Raw genomic sequence first — 18,389 nt, 5'->3', positions numbered from 1 at the left:
GCATTATCAAAAAACCTCTTGATGTTTAAGTAAAGTTAATAGCATTTTGTAATAGAAACACACACACATATTCTTCAATGATCTACAGTTAGGTCATACAACTAGGTGGTTATGATATATAATATTTTCGGTAAAAAACTAATGTCCTTTGTTCAAACAAATCCAACGCCGATAAAAGTAAACTATCTAAAGATCGCCTAGCACTTGTAAATCTGACGTCATGTCGTAGTTTTTGAAACCTTTGTGTAAAAATCGTCATTTTCTTAAAGGGACCAAAATTTTGAGACAATTCTTAAGGTCTTCCGTTTCCGACGAAATCAAATATCTTTAGATACATATTTGATAGTTCAGTTTCACGCAAAGTGTATTCTTTTATGGAAAAGACCACCAATTTTAAGTAAGAAAATTCCACGTGAAAGTTATTCATAAAATAAAAAAAAACAAAAGGAGATAAAAACACGGAATAATATTAGCATTTACCAAATAATATTTCTACATTCCACAAGTAGTGATATTGCTGCCTAGGTAGCAAGAGACAGTTTCGGATAAAGTACCCGTCAATATTTTTTGTAAAATTGAGAGTTGCTGTACTTGAAGGCGTATGAGTGTTGCCTAAATTCATAAAATGATTTTTAATGATTATCATTAGTTAGAGGTGTGTCTCTTGTTGAAATTTATATGCAATATGTAGGCCCCAGATGTTAGGTACATGAGAATCAGAAGTAAAATGCAAAACCTGCGGCTATGACTGTTGTGTTGACTTTACACAGTGAAATTGCAAGTTACAGACGGGAGATAAAATATCACGAAAAGTAGGTGGATGGGATATTGTAAACTATACACTGGTAAGCTTCTGACATGTGATAGTGCAACATCCACGCTGTACGGAAGGTCAACCCTCTGCAGGGAATTAGCTGGGGGATGTCTAAATAGCTGAAAAATCATGAAAAATTAGCAAAATGTGAAGGGGTCAAAATCTCATATAAACCAGTATGTAGAGAATTTTTCAGGTTTTGACTATTAATTTTTTTCAGAAATTGTTGATTGGCCTTATAAAGAGTGAATTAAAGGTATTTGTGCTGAATGGGAAATTATGAAATTCTAGTTACAGAGTTCCGAAGACATGCATCCCTTGGCAACAATGAATTGTATCAAAAACACTGTCCCGTGCCACCTTATTACATTTCCGTAGATAAAGTATACCTTTTTCTACTTGTGAAAAACATTTTGATTTTTTTTATATCCCAGGAAAATAAAACTCTCAATAAATCTCATTACAGGTGATTTAAAATACATTTCAAGTTTAGGACAAATTTGCACTAAGTTATTGATTAAAGTTTTAAAAAATTACGATTTCATGCCATGTGGTGTTCAAAAGTAATCAAAAGTCCAAATCAAAAATACAAAAATTACAAAACAGGAGCAGAGCAAACACGGACCTCTAAAAGAGATAAAGGGAAGGAACAGGAGCCATGTAGAAGTGGACATCCTATGCTGACCGGTCGTATTCTTTTTTGTAATCAGAAGAAACGTAAAAGTCCGTAGAAAAAAGAGCCAGTGTGCGTTGGAAAAAAAAACCCTAGCTAAACCTACAGATTCATCAAGCTAATTTTTATTACTAATATTTCAACCGTGGTGCTATGCCAAAAATGACCGAAATTTGACTCGTAATTTACAGTGTCTTGATTTTTGAAACACGTTTTGAGTACTCCACAAGCTTTAGTGAGATCCAAGGAAATTTGGAGATAAATGTTGGTCTGGCAATTAATATGATAAACGTCAGTCTGCATGCGACCCAGCGGATGATTGTTTTTGCTGATAAATGCGTTGTGTCGATAATAAAACATACAAATAGCTGACTTCAATCGAGACTGTTGATAGTCTTGTTTTATCAACTTGTTTGTTAAAAGCTTGCCTGTTCATACGAAAAGCAATTAACTGAGAGACAAAAACCCAATATGCAGCTGATGAATGTATATTGCTACAATGCACATTACTCAGGAAAGTTATCGATAAACTAATTGAAGTCATCACGTTTGTTATAAAGTTTTGCTGTAAGTCAGATCTGAGGCACACAGAACAATAAAATCATTCGTTTAGGATTATCTAGTTTCATCTGTTTTTTTCTTTCTTATCCTTTCTTGGAATGGACAGATTTGAATATAACAATTAATATTTAAATAAAAAAGAGAAAGGTCGGAACAAAATTTTTTTTCAGGATCAGAAAAAAAAATGAAATATCTTAAAGAGAAATCAGCGTTTCATTTAAATGTACTTTGCCATTGATTCGGTAGCAAGAGATTTTACTCCTTTGGTCGCTGATTTGTTCTTTCGCAGTACAATAATTGTCTTTCTTGCTTCTAAAGATATCGCTTCTTTGCTCTATAACATCTACTCTTCTCATCTAGATTTTTCTAGACGTGTTGAAACACATGTATACGTCCCTTGTGCATTGTATTCCATTCTATTTCATTGCTGTTGCATTTTTGAGTGTTTTGATGGTGAAAAGAAACGGGGCAGACAATGATGACGTCTTTATTGAGATACCCTTGGGAATTTATGTCAGTTTTGAATTTATGAAAGTGAAATAAATTATATTTTGTAAAGGTAAGTGCTTAATGGAGCCATAAACAAACTATATTTGTTAATAATATATATCAATTTTCTAGTCAATTGACCAATTGGTGCTTTTGCGGTTAAATCAAACTCCTCCATATTTTTTTTTTTGAATTTTACATAAGTTGTTATAGAAGCTAACCTTTTTCAAAGCTAAATAATAAATGTTCGCAAGGTAATGTAACTGCTTTTGGAAGTAGTATATATGTTACTGGAGTAAATTTTTTTCCGTTAATGCATTCTAATTGTTTCTGATGGGACACAACAGAATTGAGTCCAAATTGATTAACATATGGCGAAATTATACCCAATGTCCGCCATTTTTTTTTATCGCCAATATCTCTGCAACCTGATATTAATGTTTTTCTTGAATTTAAGGTAGTCCATCCATAACTACCACATTTCATATCTAAGAGATTGCACGTTTGATCACTAAAAGCTTATGGTGATTTTAAGGAGTTTATTAGATGATAAAGTTTCACCTTTGAAATCTTAAAAAATGAATAATTTTGATAAAATTATCATATGTTGAAGTTAACATTGAAGTCTATGCCAAAAATGCATTTTTAAATATATTTCTTTAGTGCAAGTAATTTTCTCACATTTCTCTTGGTAAAAAGTTGCAAAAGCTTTCTTCGTCTTCGAATATGCTAAAATAATTTATAGTTTACGATACATGTTTTTAGAAAATGAATTTTTTTTTAAAGAGCAGACAACTCTTTAAAAAAAGTTTTAAGTGCAAAAAATTCATTTAATTGACTACATACATATACTTAAGTTTGGTTTATGTCAGCCTCATGATAGCTTCAAAATATGTATTTGATGTAGTATAGATCAATCAAAATTGTAAAATTCACCTTAGTTATGGATGGACTACCTTAAAGACTTTGACAGAAGGATTATAAACCTCAGACGTCTTGATAGTAAAGTACATGTATTTCGATGAAAATTTATCACCTTAGTAAACGTACAATCATGCCTCGCTGTATTATTCGATTGCAATGAAATTATCAAATGTTAGACACCTTCGCCAGCCTCAGAGAATACTAACATGAAACAAACATGTCAATGCATTTTTTACGAACATAATATGCCCAAAACAACGATGAAGAAATGCACAACGTCTAAGACCACAACATTAATACCACAAACGAGTTTCAGGTCTGCAATCAGGTGTTGCAAAGTTTAAGGGTTTATCTGTTCCTATGACAATGCCCGTTTACGAGCATTTTTCAGCGTTAACGTGTTCTTGCAATGCTTGATATAAATATCGATCTTTAATGACCTTTATTTAAAAGTAAGAAAAAACCATAAGAAAAAAAACTACTAAGTTTATTTAAAGTCAAGCAAACGTTTTATACATTTGACAACAGTATCAATGCATACAGTTGTTTAATTGAAACTCTCAAAGACATGTACCTTAAGTAATCGACACAACGACTTATCATAGATATACACACATAAATGTACGATATGAACTATCAACGCTTATCAATCAAGCAACATCATATGCAAATTGACTGCAATTTACTGCTAAATAAAGGTGGTAATTTTCAATATCAGTTCTCAATTTTTACAAAGTTAAACGTGTATATAAATACAGATTTATTTACAAAGAAAATTCATGACAAGAATTGTCAAACGCAATTATTTTGAAACGAATTGCTACTTTTAACAAAAAAAATCAATTTGTTTTACATCGTCGCTGTCTCATATTGGTTGTGACATGTATAACAATTTACACACGTTAGTAACATTTATAAATATTTACAATTACTTTCACCAAATCACCAACTGAGTGCGTATGGATACCACATTTCGTCAGTATTTTTTTAAGAACATGACTCTACTTGAGACTTCAATCAGATCACAGACTGCTATTATACTTTATTGATGTAAATATTTTTTTAATATGTAAAATGATTTTAATTCATTGATTTATTATAATAACAAAAGTTATATTTATCGAATATGAAAATAAATCGTGTCGTAAGAATTTATAGCGAAGTGCTCCATTTCTGTCAGCATAGCTCGACTGTGAAATTAAAAGCTTTTCTAAAGGTAACTCACTCGATCCTCACGTTTTGATTTAATTGCGCAGTTGATCATTATATTGTAAATGAATATTATTTTATTTTCTCAACGTAATCATCATAGAAAGTTTTTTTTTTTTTAAATTACACAACAGTTATAAAGAAAATCTATTTGAATTCAAGAAATAATGACGAGATAGCTATCTTGACTTTATTTGACCAAAAATTATGTGGATGGTAGAAATATGCCATCATAGAAATACCTTAGGGTTCAAATTCAAACGATGCTCATTCAAAATTTAAAAAAAGTCGGAGATTTTTCTTTTGAAATATCCCCTCTTGCTTATATGGTTCCAATACACAGCTCAAAAATGTGATGTCTACGGGGATGTTGTATTGCAACAGACCTGGATGATTACGTTGATAAACTGTGCGAGGTATTCCAAGTAACCTTCAATTAAAGGAAGATGTCAACATTCCCGATTTATAAATTTCCGTACAAAACCAGTTTTCAATCTTGTGAATATTTCCGAGTGAAAAATAATAATATGTGGATGAAATTATCTTTGTAATTTTACTTTGATCTTTTAAACTGCACTTCTTTCACAGAAATGTGCATTTTTATTGAAAATCGTCCAAATGTGTGCTGCATACATATCTTTAGAGAAACTATTATATTTCATTTGTGAGTTTTATATCAAAATTGGTACTTTGAAGCAAATATAAGATTTGTTTTGCTCTCAGATTCGACGATATATCAGCAGTTACAACAATGTCAAAACTTTTAACAAAAGACTACAATCTATCATTTAGATTAAATGCCTTGCCTTTTTTTTTTAGACTTTCGTCGATTCATTGTGAGATGATGTGCCATTTTTAGCCTTACACTTCTTCGTTACGTTGTGAAAGTAACACATAGCAGATATCATATCTGACAGCATGACTATCACCACGAAGCAGCTTATCATCGCTGCTCCAACAGATCCGATTGCTGTGGATGAAGGCCTATTATCCGGGGCACTAGTTTGTTTCCGTAAAGAGGACGCAAGGTCTACCTTCGCTATAGATAAAGCTTGTTTCCTTATCATAATTGTTTCTTGTACTGTGAAGTTATTTTCGCGACAAATGCAAACGCATTGTACGGATCCGTTTGTGATTTGGACCGTCTCGGTGTCGTTTCCTTTGCTTGAATCCCTAGAATATGATATAGGTAGAGATGATGATAAATAAGAAATTGCCGAAAGTGACGATGACGATATTGGAAATGTTGAATGAAATGAGGAGGAGGAGGAGGAGGAGGAGGAGGAATGTTGTGTTGATACTTCTATCGTGGTTGAAAGTACTGAAGTAGTCTCTGATGTTAATTGGAATGGATTCGTTGCTGTGGATACTGATTTTACAGCTGTTGTTGTCGCTATGGAGGAGGAGGAGGAGGAGGCCATTGTTGTTAGAAATGTCTGGTGTGACGAAGAAAAACTCGCTGATGACCCTGAATCAGTTTGATAAGATGTTGTCATCGATATGGATTCCGTCACTAAATCTGAACCTAAAAATAAATATTTTACAAATAAATCAAAAGGATATACTTTACTACGTTACTCACAATATTCAATATATTTGTACTGATATAAATTTGGTATTAAATAAAACATACTTATCTCACAAGGGAATTTCAATACGAAAAAAGATGTAGAGGAACCAGACGGCACTGACTGTGTTGATGAACTTAAAAGACATGTGTTACTGCCACCTGAGTTGAAACTATAACTTTTACAAGTATTGTTTTTTGAACATTGATCTTCACACTCTGTCCAGCTAAAAACTGTTGTATCTAGATTGTAAGAATCCTCGGTTGTTTGCAACGTTTGATATGTATAACAAACAGAATGATCAATGGTGCTATTTTGTTTGGTCGCGGTTTGGTCCAGCGTTATATCTACCAATAAAAATATGTCACTCGTCAATTGGTTCACATATAAGATGATATAATCAGCATACTATTTGTTTATCATAATAAAAACAAAAGAAAAATATTAAATTATCAACTGATTAATTAATATATGTCCCTAATAAAATAATAAAAAAATCAGAAGATGCTAAACGTATTACAAAATTTGTTTCATGCACACGTAAAATGCAAAACAACGTTTTAGTTTTCACAGTGACAAACAGGAAATGTTTAGCAAAATATATTGTTCTACAAATGTACTTGCCAATTGAACACTGTTTTGTAGAGAACATACAATATTCACACCATGGAGTGTATTCGCTAACATTTGAGTTGCTTAGCCGACATTTCTTTTCATCCGCTTTGAAAAAGTAGCCCAAGCACTGGGCGTCCACTGCACATAGAAATTCACAATTTGTCAGGGAACCAACCAACGAAAATCGAAAGTCGGCGGCGTTCATACGACATAACTCTGATGTAGAATTATATTGAAAATCTCTACACTGCATCTCTTGTAAACACATGTCGTTGCAGTGAAGAAAAGACGGTGTCGTGGTTTCATTAATAATGAGTTCGTTCCTGTAGTAAGTTCTATGATGAAACAATGGTGTGGCACCAACACAGTGTATTTCAGAGAAGTCTACAATAATGAACAGAACACATTAATTTTCTAATACTTCAAACAAAAATTGCATCATGTTACAGACTTCGATTTTTTTTCAAATATCTATTACACAAAATGTGTACACACACTGTGTCGGATAATTATGTCAGTGCCGAGATGGCATTGTATTTGCCAAAGGAACATTTATAGGAAAATTTAAATATGACAGACCATTGTTTAATGTGTGTATAACCAATTGTGTTAATGATGTATCTGATCTTTTATGCGAGGTATTTGCCTTTAAAAATTAAATTCCTACACGAAAATGATTCCCCGTAGTTACAACAGTTCTCATTTTAAATATTTAGAATAAAAGATCTTCCAATAGAAATACTAATTCCTGATGTTACGGATCTCATAATAAATCAAATAAGGTGTATCTTTGTCTTCATTTTACTCGTTATGGAAAGAGCTGATACAAAGCATACACATACCAGCTAATACCTGAGTATCAAAATGATAAATTGCCTACCAGATTGGCATGCTTTTTCGTAGAAGTGGCACGAATTACAAGCAAGGTCTTCGCCATAGATTCTAACGTTACTTAATGAACATTCTTGCCTGAGACCATCATATTCATAACCAAAACATGTTACGTCATACATGCAGTCCTTATGACATTTTTCAAGGGTAACATTACTAGGGTTCAAATCACTGGCACTTAATTTGCACGTTCCGTCCGCAATTTTTAAGGCTCTACAAAGGTTGTCAGTTTCACATCTTGTTTGGCAGGTGGATGCGTTGTGTCCAGGAAAAGTGTTGTAAAAGGACTTGGCTTTTGTATTTTGACCTTGATCGTAAAATGTCATGTTGTCGCAGCTTTGTGGCTGTGGATTAGTGGAATCTGTTTAAAAAGTTCTCAATATATCAAATATTATTTCAACCTTAACGATTTACGCAACAAAATACTTAAAAAGCAATACTGTTTCAATAAAAATGTAAATGCACAAAACGTTTGCACTTGATGCTTATCTACTTTTGTTTGTCTTATTTGAAGTAGTTAAATTTCATTATGAGATTTATATACTGCCTACATGAAAAACAAATTGCAAGTTCAATTGCAAACGTCATTTAGTGCGCATTGATAGGCAAACATACATGTATCCTGTTATAGTAAATTAGTAGTTTATACTTTCTTAATTAAAAACGAATGCAGTCATTTAAATTATATTTTGTTTTCCTCTTCGCCTAAACCAAAACATGTATTTACTTTGATTATTTTCCTACGATTGTATCTGTTTATGATAGAATTTCGCAATATAACGCGTTTATAAATTTGTTTCATACTGCTTAATGGAACAAGTTAAACTGTGGTTTTTTTTTTTTTTTTTTTTTTTTTTTTTCTTTTTTTTTTTGGTTTAATGGAAATACAATAAAAACACCCACAAACAATACCAAACATGTTGTTTATGTATATCTAACATGTCATTTTATTTATTATTACTAAACACTGCTCAAAAAAAGGGTCTGTCCGCCATATTTCTGGTTCATCGCTTATATCTCTTCAAGCCCTATATATAAGCCGCAAACCTCTTAGGAGTTACTTTGCTGTAGAGGTATCATCTGTATGGACGCACAATCTTACTTCGCTGTGTTTCCCAGTCGCAATTTTTACGCATTTTCTTTTACCAAGAAAATGCTTATATAAAAAAACAGGTGAATACATTATTTTCAAACAGAATATGTATATCAAACAAGAAATAAATGCACAAAATCTAAAGACCACGAAAGAAATACTACACAGTAGCCTCGAGTTTCCTATTTACGAGCGGTGTTCAGCTTTAAAAAATGTATATTCATGTCATTCTACATAAGTATTATTGAAAATGTAAAAAAGGAACTAATTGCAATCGGGAAAACAGGATGAATAATAAACTACACGCTTATATTTCTTTTAGTTATCGCACATTTTCACTACACATTGCATTTGCTTATAATATCAGATTAATATGTTGACTAGAAAATAATTAGAGTACCAAAACTAACAATCATGGTTAAGAGAGTTTGATACGCACTTGACTGGCATGTTTTCTCGTAGAAACCACAGGAGGCACAGTCAGAGTACAGTGATTCTTTGCTGTTACTCAGTGAACATTTCTCGCCGTCAGTAAAATAGGTAAACCCAGCGCAAGCACCGTCATTTAAACAACGTTCCTGGCATTTTGCAAATGGTAAAGTCAGTGGGTTTAAGTCACTTGCACTTAGACTGCACGTATCGTTGTGAAACATAAAAACTCGACACAAGTATTCGTTTTCACATTCCGTTCTACATGTATCCGTTTCATTTTCTGGGAAAGACTTGAAAGTGATTTTACCTCTTGTATGCATTCCATGATCAAGAAATGAGATGTTTGCGCAGGGTGGGTCCTGACTACAAATATTATCTGAAAACAAAAAATCGTGGTTTTGTACGATATACAGTACCCTTAAACAATCTATCATGTTCATTTTGCAATTTGATAGTATAATCATTAGATATATATATTTTACAATTTCATGTTTTATGCTAAGAAATGTGATTTTAATGATATTATATGAGATTTTTAAGCAGTGCTATTTGATTTGCTTGCTATAAGAAACTGTAATAGATTGTTAAATGATATTGTATGTTGTGCTACATGTATGCTACATGTACATGTATGCTATGGGATATGTACGGAATATTTCCAAGAATTTTTTTCATGACAAACCAATATAAACTGGGTTTTTTTCTATTTGGAATTGAAACATTTCTTTTATTAGAATATTACCTTGTGCCGAAAAGAGCAAGAAGACCAACAATATCGGTAAGAAACCATGTAACATCTGAAAATTGATGATATAATGTGCCTGTTAAATTGGTTTACTGTATTACACTATGAGCACATTTTAAGGAAAAGTCATGTTTTGCAAATTATACAAAATGTTGGGAGAAAATTAAACTTCGCACATTGTGTGGGTTATAATGCATCATTAAAAGAACACATAATAATAAACCGACGTAAAAAAAAAAAGTGATACACTATAAAACAGAAGGAGAACCAATCAAATTCCGATTCCCAAAATAAAAATGTGAGTGTTTTCATTTTCCATGAAAATGCATTTTTGCTAATACAAGCAACAGAACAAGCTAGAGTATATACAATATAGCATATTCGTCTATTCTAAAATTCAACTAGTAACGATATCAATTGATTAATATTCCCGAACACTTACTTAAATTAAATAATCACTGTTTTGTAATGCTTAAGTCATGGGATAATACATGTAATCTTTACATTTCCAAATCGCATGCACGATTCTGACAAACAAATTAATAAAAAAGGATTATCAACAGTCTCGTTTGAAGACTTCTTTTTGTAAGTTCTATGGTCGATATAACGACCTTGTCAGCAAATACAATCTTCAACTTGGCTGCAAGCTGACTGATTTTTCATACTAATTGTTAGACCATAATTTATCATCTAATTGTCTACTGACTTTTCCGGGTTTTTTTTTTCGATTACAACAAAGAGCACACGGCGGGTGTGACCATTCAGCAGAGGATGCTCACTCCTCCTAGACACCTGATCCTACCTTTATCTTTTTAGAGGTCCTTGTTGCTCGGCTTCGAATTAATATTTCGTTTTATGAATGTTGACAGTTTGTTATTGTCATTGTTCATGCACATATAATGCAACCCTTGTATGACACATTAAATATCACTTGATTAATCATCTATGTGTGATTTTTGTACATAAACTTGTCTCCGGCTTTATGGAAAATTTGATTGGTACCAACCCGTATTTATATCCCGATATATACACTTGTTTCAATGACCATAACAATGCTCCATACTTTCTTTTTTGGTGACCTAAATACTTTAACAAGCCGCTTTGATTGAGATGACGTACAAAAATAGTTCAACAATATTGCAAGTATTTCATTATCATGATAAATAAATATGACACTTTTTTTGACAGGACAACATCTTTTTATTATGAGATTGAAGCTTGGCGGAATAGTACCACTTCTATCGAAGTAGCAGAGCGGTTGGAAATTTGTAAACAAAGCGATTGAAAGTTGAGTTAGAGTCATCGTCGGATACCCACGATGAGTAGGAGTCTATTAAGGCATATTCAGGGAAAACTCTATCGCAGAATCAGATTCAAGAGCATGTTAATTTTTCCTCCGACATTATAAAGGAAAGCTATTTCAACTTTTAAGTTCTTTTTAAGGAGCAAAACGGACAGAAAAGCACAAGGAGGTAAATTTGACCGTGATCCGTGAATGTACTAAACAAGAAGGGTTTGTCATGTTGTGTTTGTGATTTTGACCGAGACTTGTAAGAAAGTCAGAAATGAGTCTTGATTTTCTGTGAAAAAATCGAGTTATTCATACCCATAATTCAACAGGTCTAAGATACGTACAGAATGACTCTAATCTAACAAAAAGTTGACTTTTTGGTAGGAATCTTTCAATTTCATTTTTCACAGAAAATCAATAATATAGAGAAATTGTAAATGTTTGTATCTTAAAATGAAATAAAAGATGGACAATTTTAAAAAAAATCCTGTTTTTTCGTTCGCGTGTAAGGGGTTAAAAACATGGGAGCAAGAAAGGGCGTTGGAATGACATTGCGATGAGTTTTCGGTTGCTGTGGGTAACCTGACATAAGCAAGTTTGTCTGTTTACTAGGAATGATCAAATGATGTCTTTGATATTAATCTATTTACAGCAATGCATTGTATTTTTGTATACTTTTTGGTGAAATATATCCTTTTTAACCAGGGGATAAGAGTTTCAATAATTTTCGAAAAATCCTCTTACATGTCTTTAATTTATAGATTTGTTAATTAGGAACCCAGACCTGAGTGAAGAAATTAATATATTAAAATTGATTTTAAAAAATCAATGGACTTAATTATTTTATCGTATATATGAATAAAAAGACCTTAAAATTTTAGGAAGCGTTATTTGCATCGGCCACAAAACAACCTGTTTAGTTTTTATCTCGTATCTTCTGTGTTTATCAAGGTGAGTAAACAATAGACTTTAAAAAGAAATATACAAGATTGAAACTATGTCTAGACAAACAAATCACCGATATCCCACGCAATTAAACAAAGGCTATTGCGTCTAGCTCAAATGCATGTACATGAATATTGTACATTAGCCTATCAAATCTAGAAGTGAACCTCGAAATAACTACAACTAATTAAGATGATGCTTTGTATAAACTTATTATTAAATTGAAACAAATATTATTTAATCACTTTGTTTTATTTATCTTATAAGATAACAACTGGATGATTTTTTATAATCAACAATGACATGGTTTATAATTTATATTATATAGATGCAAAAGGGTGTTCTTTCACAACCTCTAGTTTGAATTAAATGTATTCGGATTTACTCGAAGTATTTGAGACCGATCCAATAAAAAAGATTAATTGAAAACCATGTTGAAGAATTTTAACTTGTGAATGTTTTCGAGTAGGTATTGTTAAAAAATAGCAAAGACTGACTGCAAAATCGTTATCCCTACTACATGTTAGTCTCAAATGGAGAGAGAGAGAGAGAGAGAGAGAGGGGGGTAAAAGCTAAGCATAGATCCCCATTTCGCTCGTGGTATGTGTTCCCTTCCCGGACAAGCAAATTTATTTCTAAATGGGGTTCTTCTACCCCATATAGAAATATGCATTAATTTTATTTACAATTAGTTAACATGGAACTCTTAAGTTTGATCAAAATTGACATAAAATGTACTGAAAGACAGTTTAAAGACAACTTTAAGTGAGTGCAAATGGCACTTAAAAATGATTTAAACGTTACCTAACGGTGGCATTATAATGGTTTAAAGATTGCATGTTCTTTGAGCTTCTATTAGTCAACTTTAAGCTACCTGGAAGAACATGCATTTAAATGGGCTTTCGCCCTTTGTTAAAAAAAAATTAAAAAAGAGACTACTGCCAAGGGATTATTTACTGATCGAATATATGAAAAAAAATGATCATGAAAAAAATATATGTGTTTTGATATATAGAAAACCAAACAATAAACTTATTTAAATTACCATCTAAATTACCCAAGAAATTATATAATTATGTCAATAGTTGAATTCAATTTCGTTCCTATGAAAAAATATAGAGGAAACCTGTTATTTATTAATGGCAGAAAAGAATGAGTTTTCATGTTCATCTCTTTGTTCATCTCTAAAGGGATTTTGTACGTAGAAAATAAAAACAAGTCTGAATTTGCCGGCATATTAACAAAATGTCAAAAATGTCTTAGTCTGTGTTTTAAAAGAGATTTCATGAAAAAACCTTACCATTAAGAACAGAAGCATCAAACCACTGTTGTAAAGAAAACATTTCGAAACTAATTATTTCTATAACTAACTAATTGATTTTTTTTAAATAAAACTATAACAAGCTGCTCCACAGAAAAATCCATTCAGAGTGTATTTATCATATATTGGAAAAAAAGAAACGATACGCTTCGTCCATTGTTCATCTTGTGATATTTTTTTGAAAACATGAAGTCAAGAGAACAATAAAACATCTGTTGTCACCAACATTCAGACCAAAATGTTTACACTGTGCCTTTTTTTATTCTCAAGCAGATTTTCAATAAGTTTTAATCAAACATTTTTTTATTGCTGATTGGCCCAGGTAACAATAGAATGAATTATACTTCCATGCTAATTGGTACCAGTTGATGATTCGAACTGGTTTACTAACAACTCTTATTGACTTCATCTGTCAATGCGATGCTTGTTAAAAATATCGAATTCGGTAAACTTTTGATTTAAGCGTAGCAATCTCCATAGGGGGGAAGTCAGCTACGCAAGTGGATTTGTACGGTGCTAGGGAATTTGTCTGGAATTCCATCCGTCGTGTGCAGAAAGAATGGGATGAGGAATGTTTGCGTAGGTGTACACAAGATAAGTTTAAGGTGTGTTTTGGGCCGTAAAATAATAAAACGAAGGATAGAGATGCTGCATTCCCAAAGATTTAACAACATACAATTCCATAGAAATTAAAACGAATAGATGCAAGACTCCGAATTTATTAGAATATTCTTAACGATAGCAACAGTTTTATGAATTAACAATTAAACAAACTTGTTTGTTACGAGACGGATATGGCCAGTATTGGCCTCCGAACTCAGACACTGGGTGAGTCGGACGACTGGCCGGGGCTGAACGCCGTATTCCAGATTCAGGTTTGACAATTCAACATAACAAAACATGTATATAGGAATTTGAACAACGAATCAAATTGTCGGGTGATGACATTAATAGTAATCTTAAGTAGAACGATCGCAGATATTAAATAATGCGCTATTATGTAACTGCATATTTCTATGAAACATCTATAGATGAAACACGAGTTGAATGTGATCAATTGTTGTTGAGATAATAATCGGAAAGTGAATAATGACGGAAGGACGGATTGACGTTACAGGCACCGGTCAAGTCATGGCGGGGACATAAGAAAGCTTCATATAAATCGCACTGATGAATTTCATAGAGAAAGTTTTCTATGACATCAAAATTATAGTAATTTAAAATGTTAGAAAATGAACTATTGATTTTGATCTGCACTAAAGTATTTCACTACATTAGTGTATTCATAATTGAATATTTTCAATACAAAACTTTCTGTTAAATTAGCTTCATTTACATTTGGTCATGATTTCTTACAGAGGCATGGTCACGATTTTGGTAAAATATTATTTTTTCGATTTTAATGTTTACAATGCTTCAGTAAGGCAACCACAATTTGAGTGTCATTTGTTGAGGTATAAGCGAGTAACAGAGCTTAAACGTTTTTGCTATGTAAACTAAGCTTTTGTTTACATTTTGAATGCTGAAGTGAAAATACCAGTTTTAGACAAATGCGTTGATCGTTGGTATAACAGCTTGAAAAAGATTTTTACTGGTATATTGAACCTATGTAAACAAAAACAGGGCACGAGCCATGTTTACATGACGAAGAATTGTGAGCCCTGTATCTCGCTTATAACTCATTGACTGGCACCCAAATTTCATTCGATCATTAAAAATACATCCCTAAAGCAAAGTAAATAATAAAAACAGAAAAATAAAATTTGACCAAAATCGTCACCATGCCCGTTTAATATGGGGGTGGGGGGGGTTCTTTGACGCAAAGAAAACAATCTCTTTTGTATATGTCTTTGTTCCCTTTCAAAGAACATGGCGTCAGTCGGACTACTTCAATGTCTAACAAAAGGACGTAACAGTTGTCAGTTAAAAATTTCCTATAATGTATAATCTTCAGGCAAATAACTCCAATGTTTGGCTAGACAATTTTATGTAATTGAATTTAACAAAAACACTACAAAATGGTATAGAAACGTATTCACAAAATGATTATAACAACAAAAAGGTAGAGGAACTTGTTCACAAAATGATTTAAGCAAAGAATGCTGCTCATGACATTTCTGCTTATAATATTAATTTGATAAGAGACTTATCTTCTATATGTGAATAAATCTTGAGGAATTTTTAGGAACTCCCATGACATATCAGCAATAAATAGCATTGCATTCAATTAATTATGAATGTCAAGTTTGAGAAAGATTTCAATAAGAATTTGATTAATATTTTATTATTATTTTTAGTTAGTGCACATCAAGCATAAATATCGATTTGATTTGAATTCATAAACAATTCATTTTCATAAACAACTTGTCTTTTTCCATCAATGTTTTAAAGGATTTGCAAATAACAGTTAAAATATCATTAAAAACAAACAAGTCGACACAAGAAATAAGACTGTGATTCCTTTTATTGTGTTTACATAACAATTTAGGAAATTTACACAGATACACTTTTATAAACTAAGCCATACTCACTATTGCTAGAATTTATGTCGTAAATTTTATTAACTCGCAAACGCCTATTGTCAAATTGATATTAACCTGAACAATTGTCTTTTAATTCCACAAATTGGGATACATAGTAATTCTTTTGGCATTTATTTACTTATAATCAGTACACAGTTGACCCATACCAATTTTTTTTAAAGTTTTTTTAACACTCCAGTAAGGAGAAGATGCAATCTACAAAGATGTCATTAACAAGAAAACTAAATGTTAGTTTTGTGGGTTTCTTTTGATTTATGTTAAGAAGGAACCAAGAAACGTGTGATGTGTAAAGTGTGACTCGGTCACTTGCCTCGGTCTGAAACAGATTTGAAAAGACAAATCACATTTGCCAAAAATTAGCTTCTAAAAGAGGAACACATATGTCATTTTGTTGGATTGTTTAATTGTTTATCCTTATGAATGATTTAAACGTTAGGAGTTTTATAAATAAAAAAAAATCTGTAAAATACAGACATAAGAATGAAGCAGGCGGGGGACATGTATTGTGCTAAAGGATACTTATGGAGAAAAAATGATCAAGAGCAGTGAATTTGATATGAATAATACTGATCCTGAAATAGGTAAACATATCAATACTGATCCTGAAAAAGCTAAACATGTTGAAATTTGCTTGATGTTCATTGTTTATGTTTATTGTTTATGATATTATGTTTATCCTAAATACATGTTTCACAATATAAAAACATTGAAAATAATTATATTTCCATGCATTTTACACTTTAAAAAATAAACAGTTTTCCTGAGACAGGAAGTACCAGAAATTTTAACTGATATTGCCCGCTTTTTCCACCCACATTTACTACAATTCAGATTAAATTTAGAAATTGTTTGCTTCATACTTAAATTTCAAAAAGCAAGTGGTGCAATAGTAGACAAAAACACAACATTGAACATTAATTACAAGTCATTGACTGGCTGAAGTTGAACTGTTAGTTGAAAATGACAAATTCACACAGTTATCAAACAAAACGGTTAAAAGGCTGTACAATCTTGTGTTATCTTTAGACAGGAAATCGTTACCAAAACATTTCACAATTGGTAAAATTCAACCTTACAGTTTGTGCACGTAGGCATTTGGAATTTTTTATACAGTAAGACTTGAAACATTAAAACCCTGCTATACATCCAAGGTTAAACAATACTATTTGATGCAGCGAGGTTCATAAATTTTGCACACTGTATAAACAACATAAAGCTTAACACACAGAAAGATATATAAAGATTTGATAAGTCATTAACAAACAAAACAAAATGTTCGGGTTCATCAGTAGTATGTTCATGCTATGACAATTGAATCAGAGCAACAGTCTTCTTTTGACCATACCATTAGACAGATTTCATTTCGCAGTGAAAAGTTTTTCTTTCTTTATGAACGTTTACTTTGTTCAGTACTTCGTAAAGAAAATACATCATAGAGATTGCGTCAGGAAATATTAACAATCCAAAAACTAAACTTATCATGGCGGCACCAACGGATCCAACAACCGTCGATGACTGCCGACTGTCAATGGCGCTAATTTGTTTTCGAACAACAGACGAAAGCTTTTCTTTTTCAACCGATAATGCTTTTTTCCTTATATCCATGGTTTCCTGTAATGTGTTGTTTTGAGGGCGGCAAACACAAAAACACTCTACGGTTCCGTTTGTGACCAGGACTGCCTCTGTCTCTGTTGAGTTTTCTAAGCTAGATGCAGTCGAACTTATTTGACTTAGAGGAGGCGATGAAAATGAAGTAATATCCATCAAAGAAGAAGAAGAATATGATGATGATAGGAGTGGTAGTGATGCTTGTGATGACCACGAGGAGGAGGAGGAGGAGGAGGAGGAGGTTAACGATGTTGAAATGTGGTTCATTGAAGAAGAAGAAGCAGATGATGATGATGGGAGTTGTGGTTCTAATGACGACAAGTAGGGCGTTAAGGTCGAGGACAACGATGACAATGATGATGGTAACGAAAGTGATACTAGAGGTTGTGGTGTGGAGGAAGGGGAGAAGGAGGATATTTGTGCTGAAGATGATGAAGACTGGGTCATTTCTGAAGATGATGATGATGATGATGATGATGGGAGTTGTGGTTGTAATGACGACGAGGGGGGCGTCGAAATCGACGACAACGAGGAGGAAGAGGAGGAGGTTAACGATGTTGAAATGTGGTTCATTGAAGAAGAAGAAGCAGATGATGATGATGGGAGTTGTGGTTCTAATGACGACAAGTAGGGCGTTAAGGTCGAGGACAACGATGACAATGATGAT

The 18,389-nt window shown here is 32.5% G+C and overlaps 1 protein-coding gene across 1 annotated transcript; it reads left to right on the top strand.

Annotated features, from left to right (window-relative positions):
• The first annotated feature begins 5,588 nt into the window (after window positions 1-5,588).
• LOC128174091 (glutamic acid-rich protein-like) lies at window positions 5,589-18,353 on the top strand. The gene is made up of 3 exons (XM_052839727.1): window positions 5,589-5,698; window positions 17,849-18,043; window positions 18,104-18,353. Exons 1-3 carry the CDS (start codon window positions 5,589-5,591, stop codon window positions 18,351-18,353), a joined length of 555 nt encoding a protein of 184 aa, XP_052695687.1.
• Window positions 18,354-18,389: the final 36 nt, after the last annotated feature.

This window comes from Crassostrea angulata, chromosome 2 (genome assembly GCF_025612915.1).
Source record: "Crassostrea angulata isolate pt1a10 chromosome 2, ASM2561291v2, whole genome shotgun sequence".
Lineage (NCBI taxonomy): Eukaryota > Metazoa > Mollusca > Bivalvia > Ostreida > Ostreidae > Magallana > Magallana angulata.
This window is presented reverse-complemented; position numbering and strand designations above follow the sequence as displayed.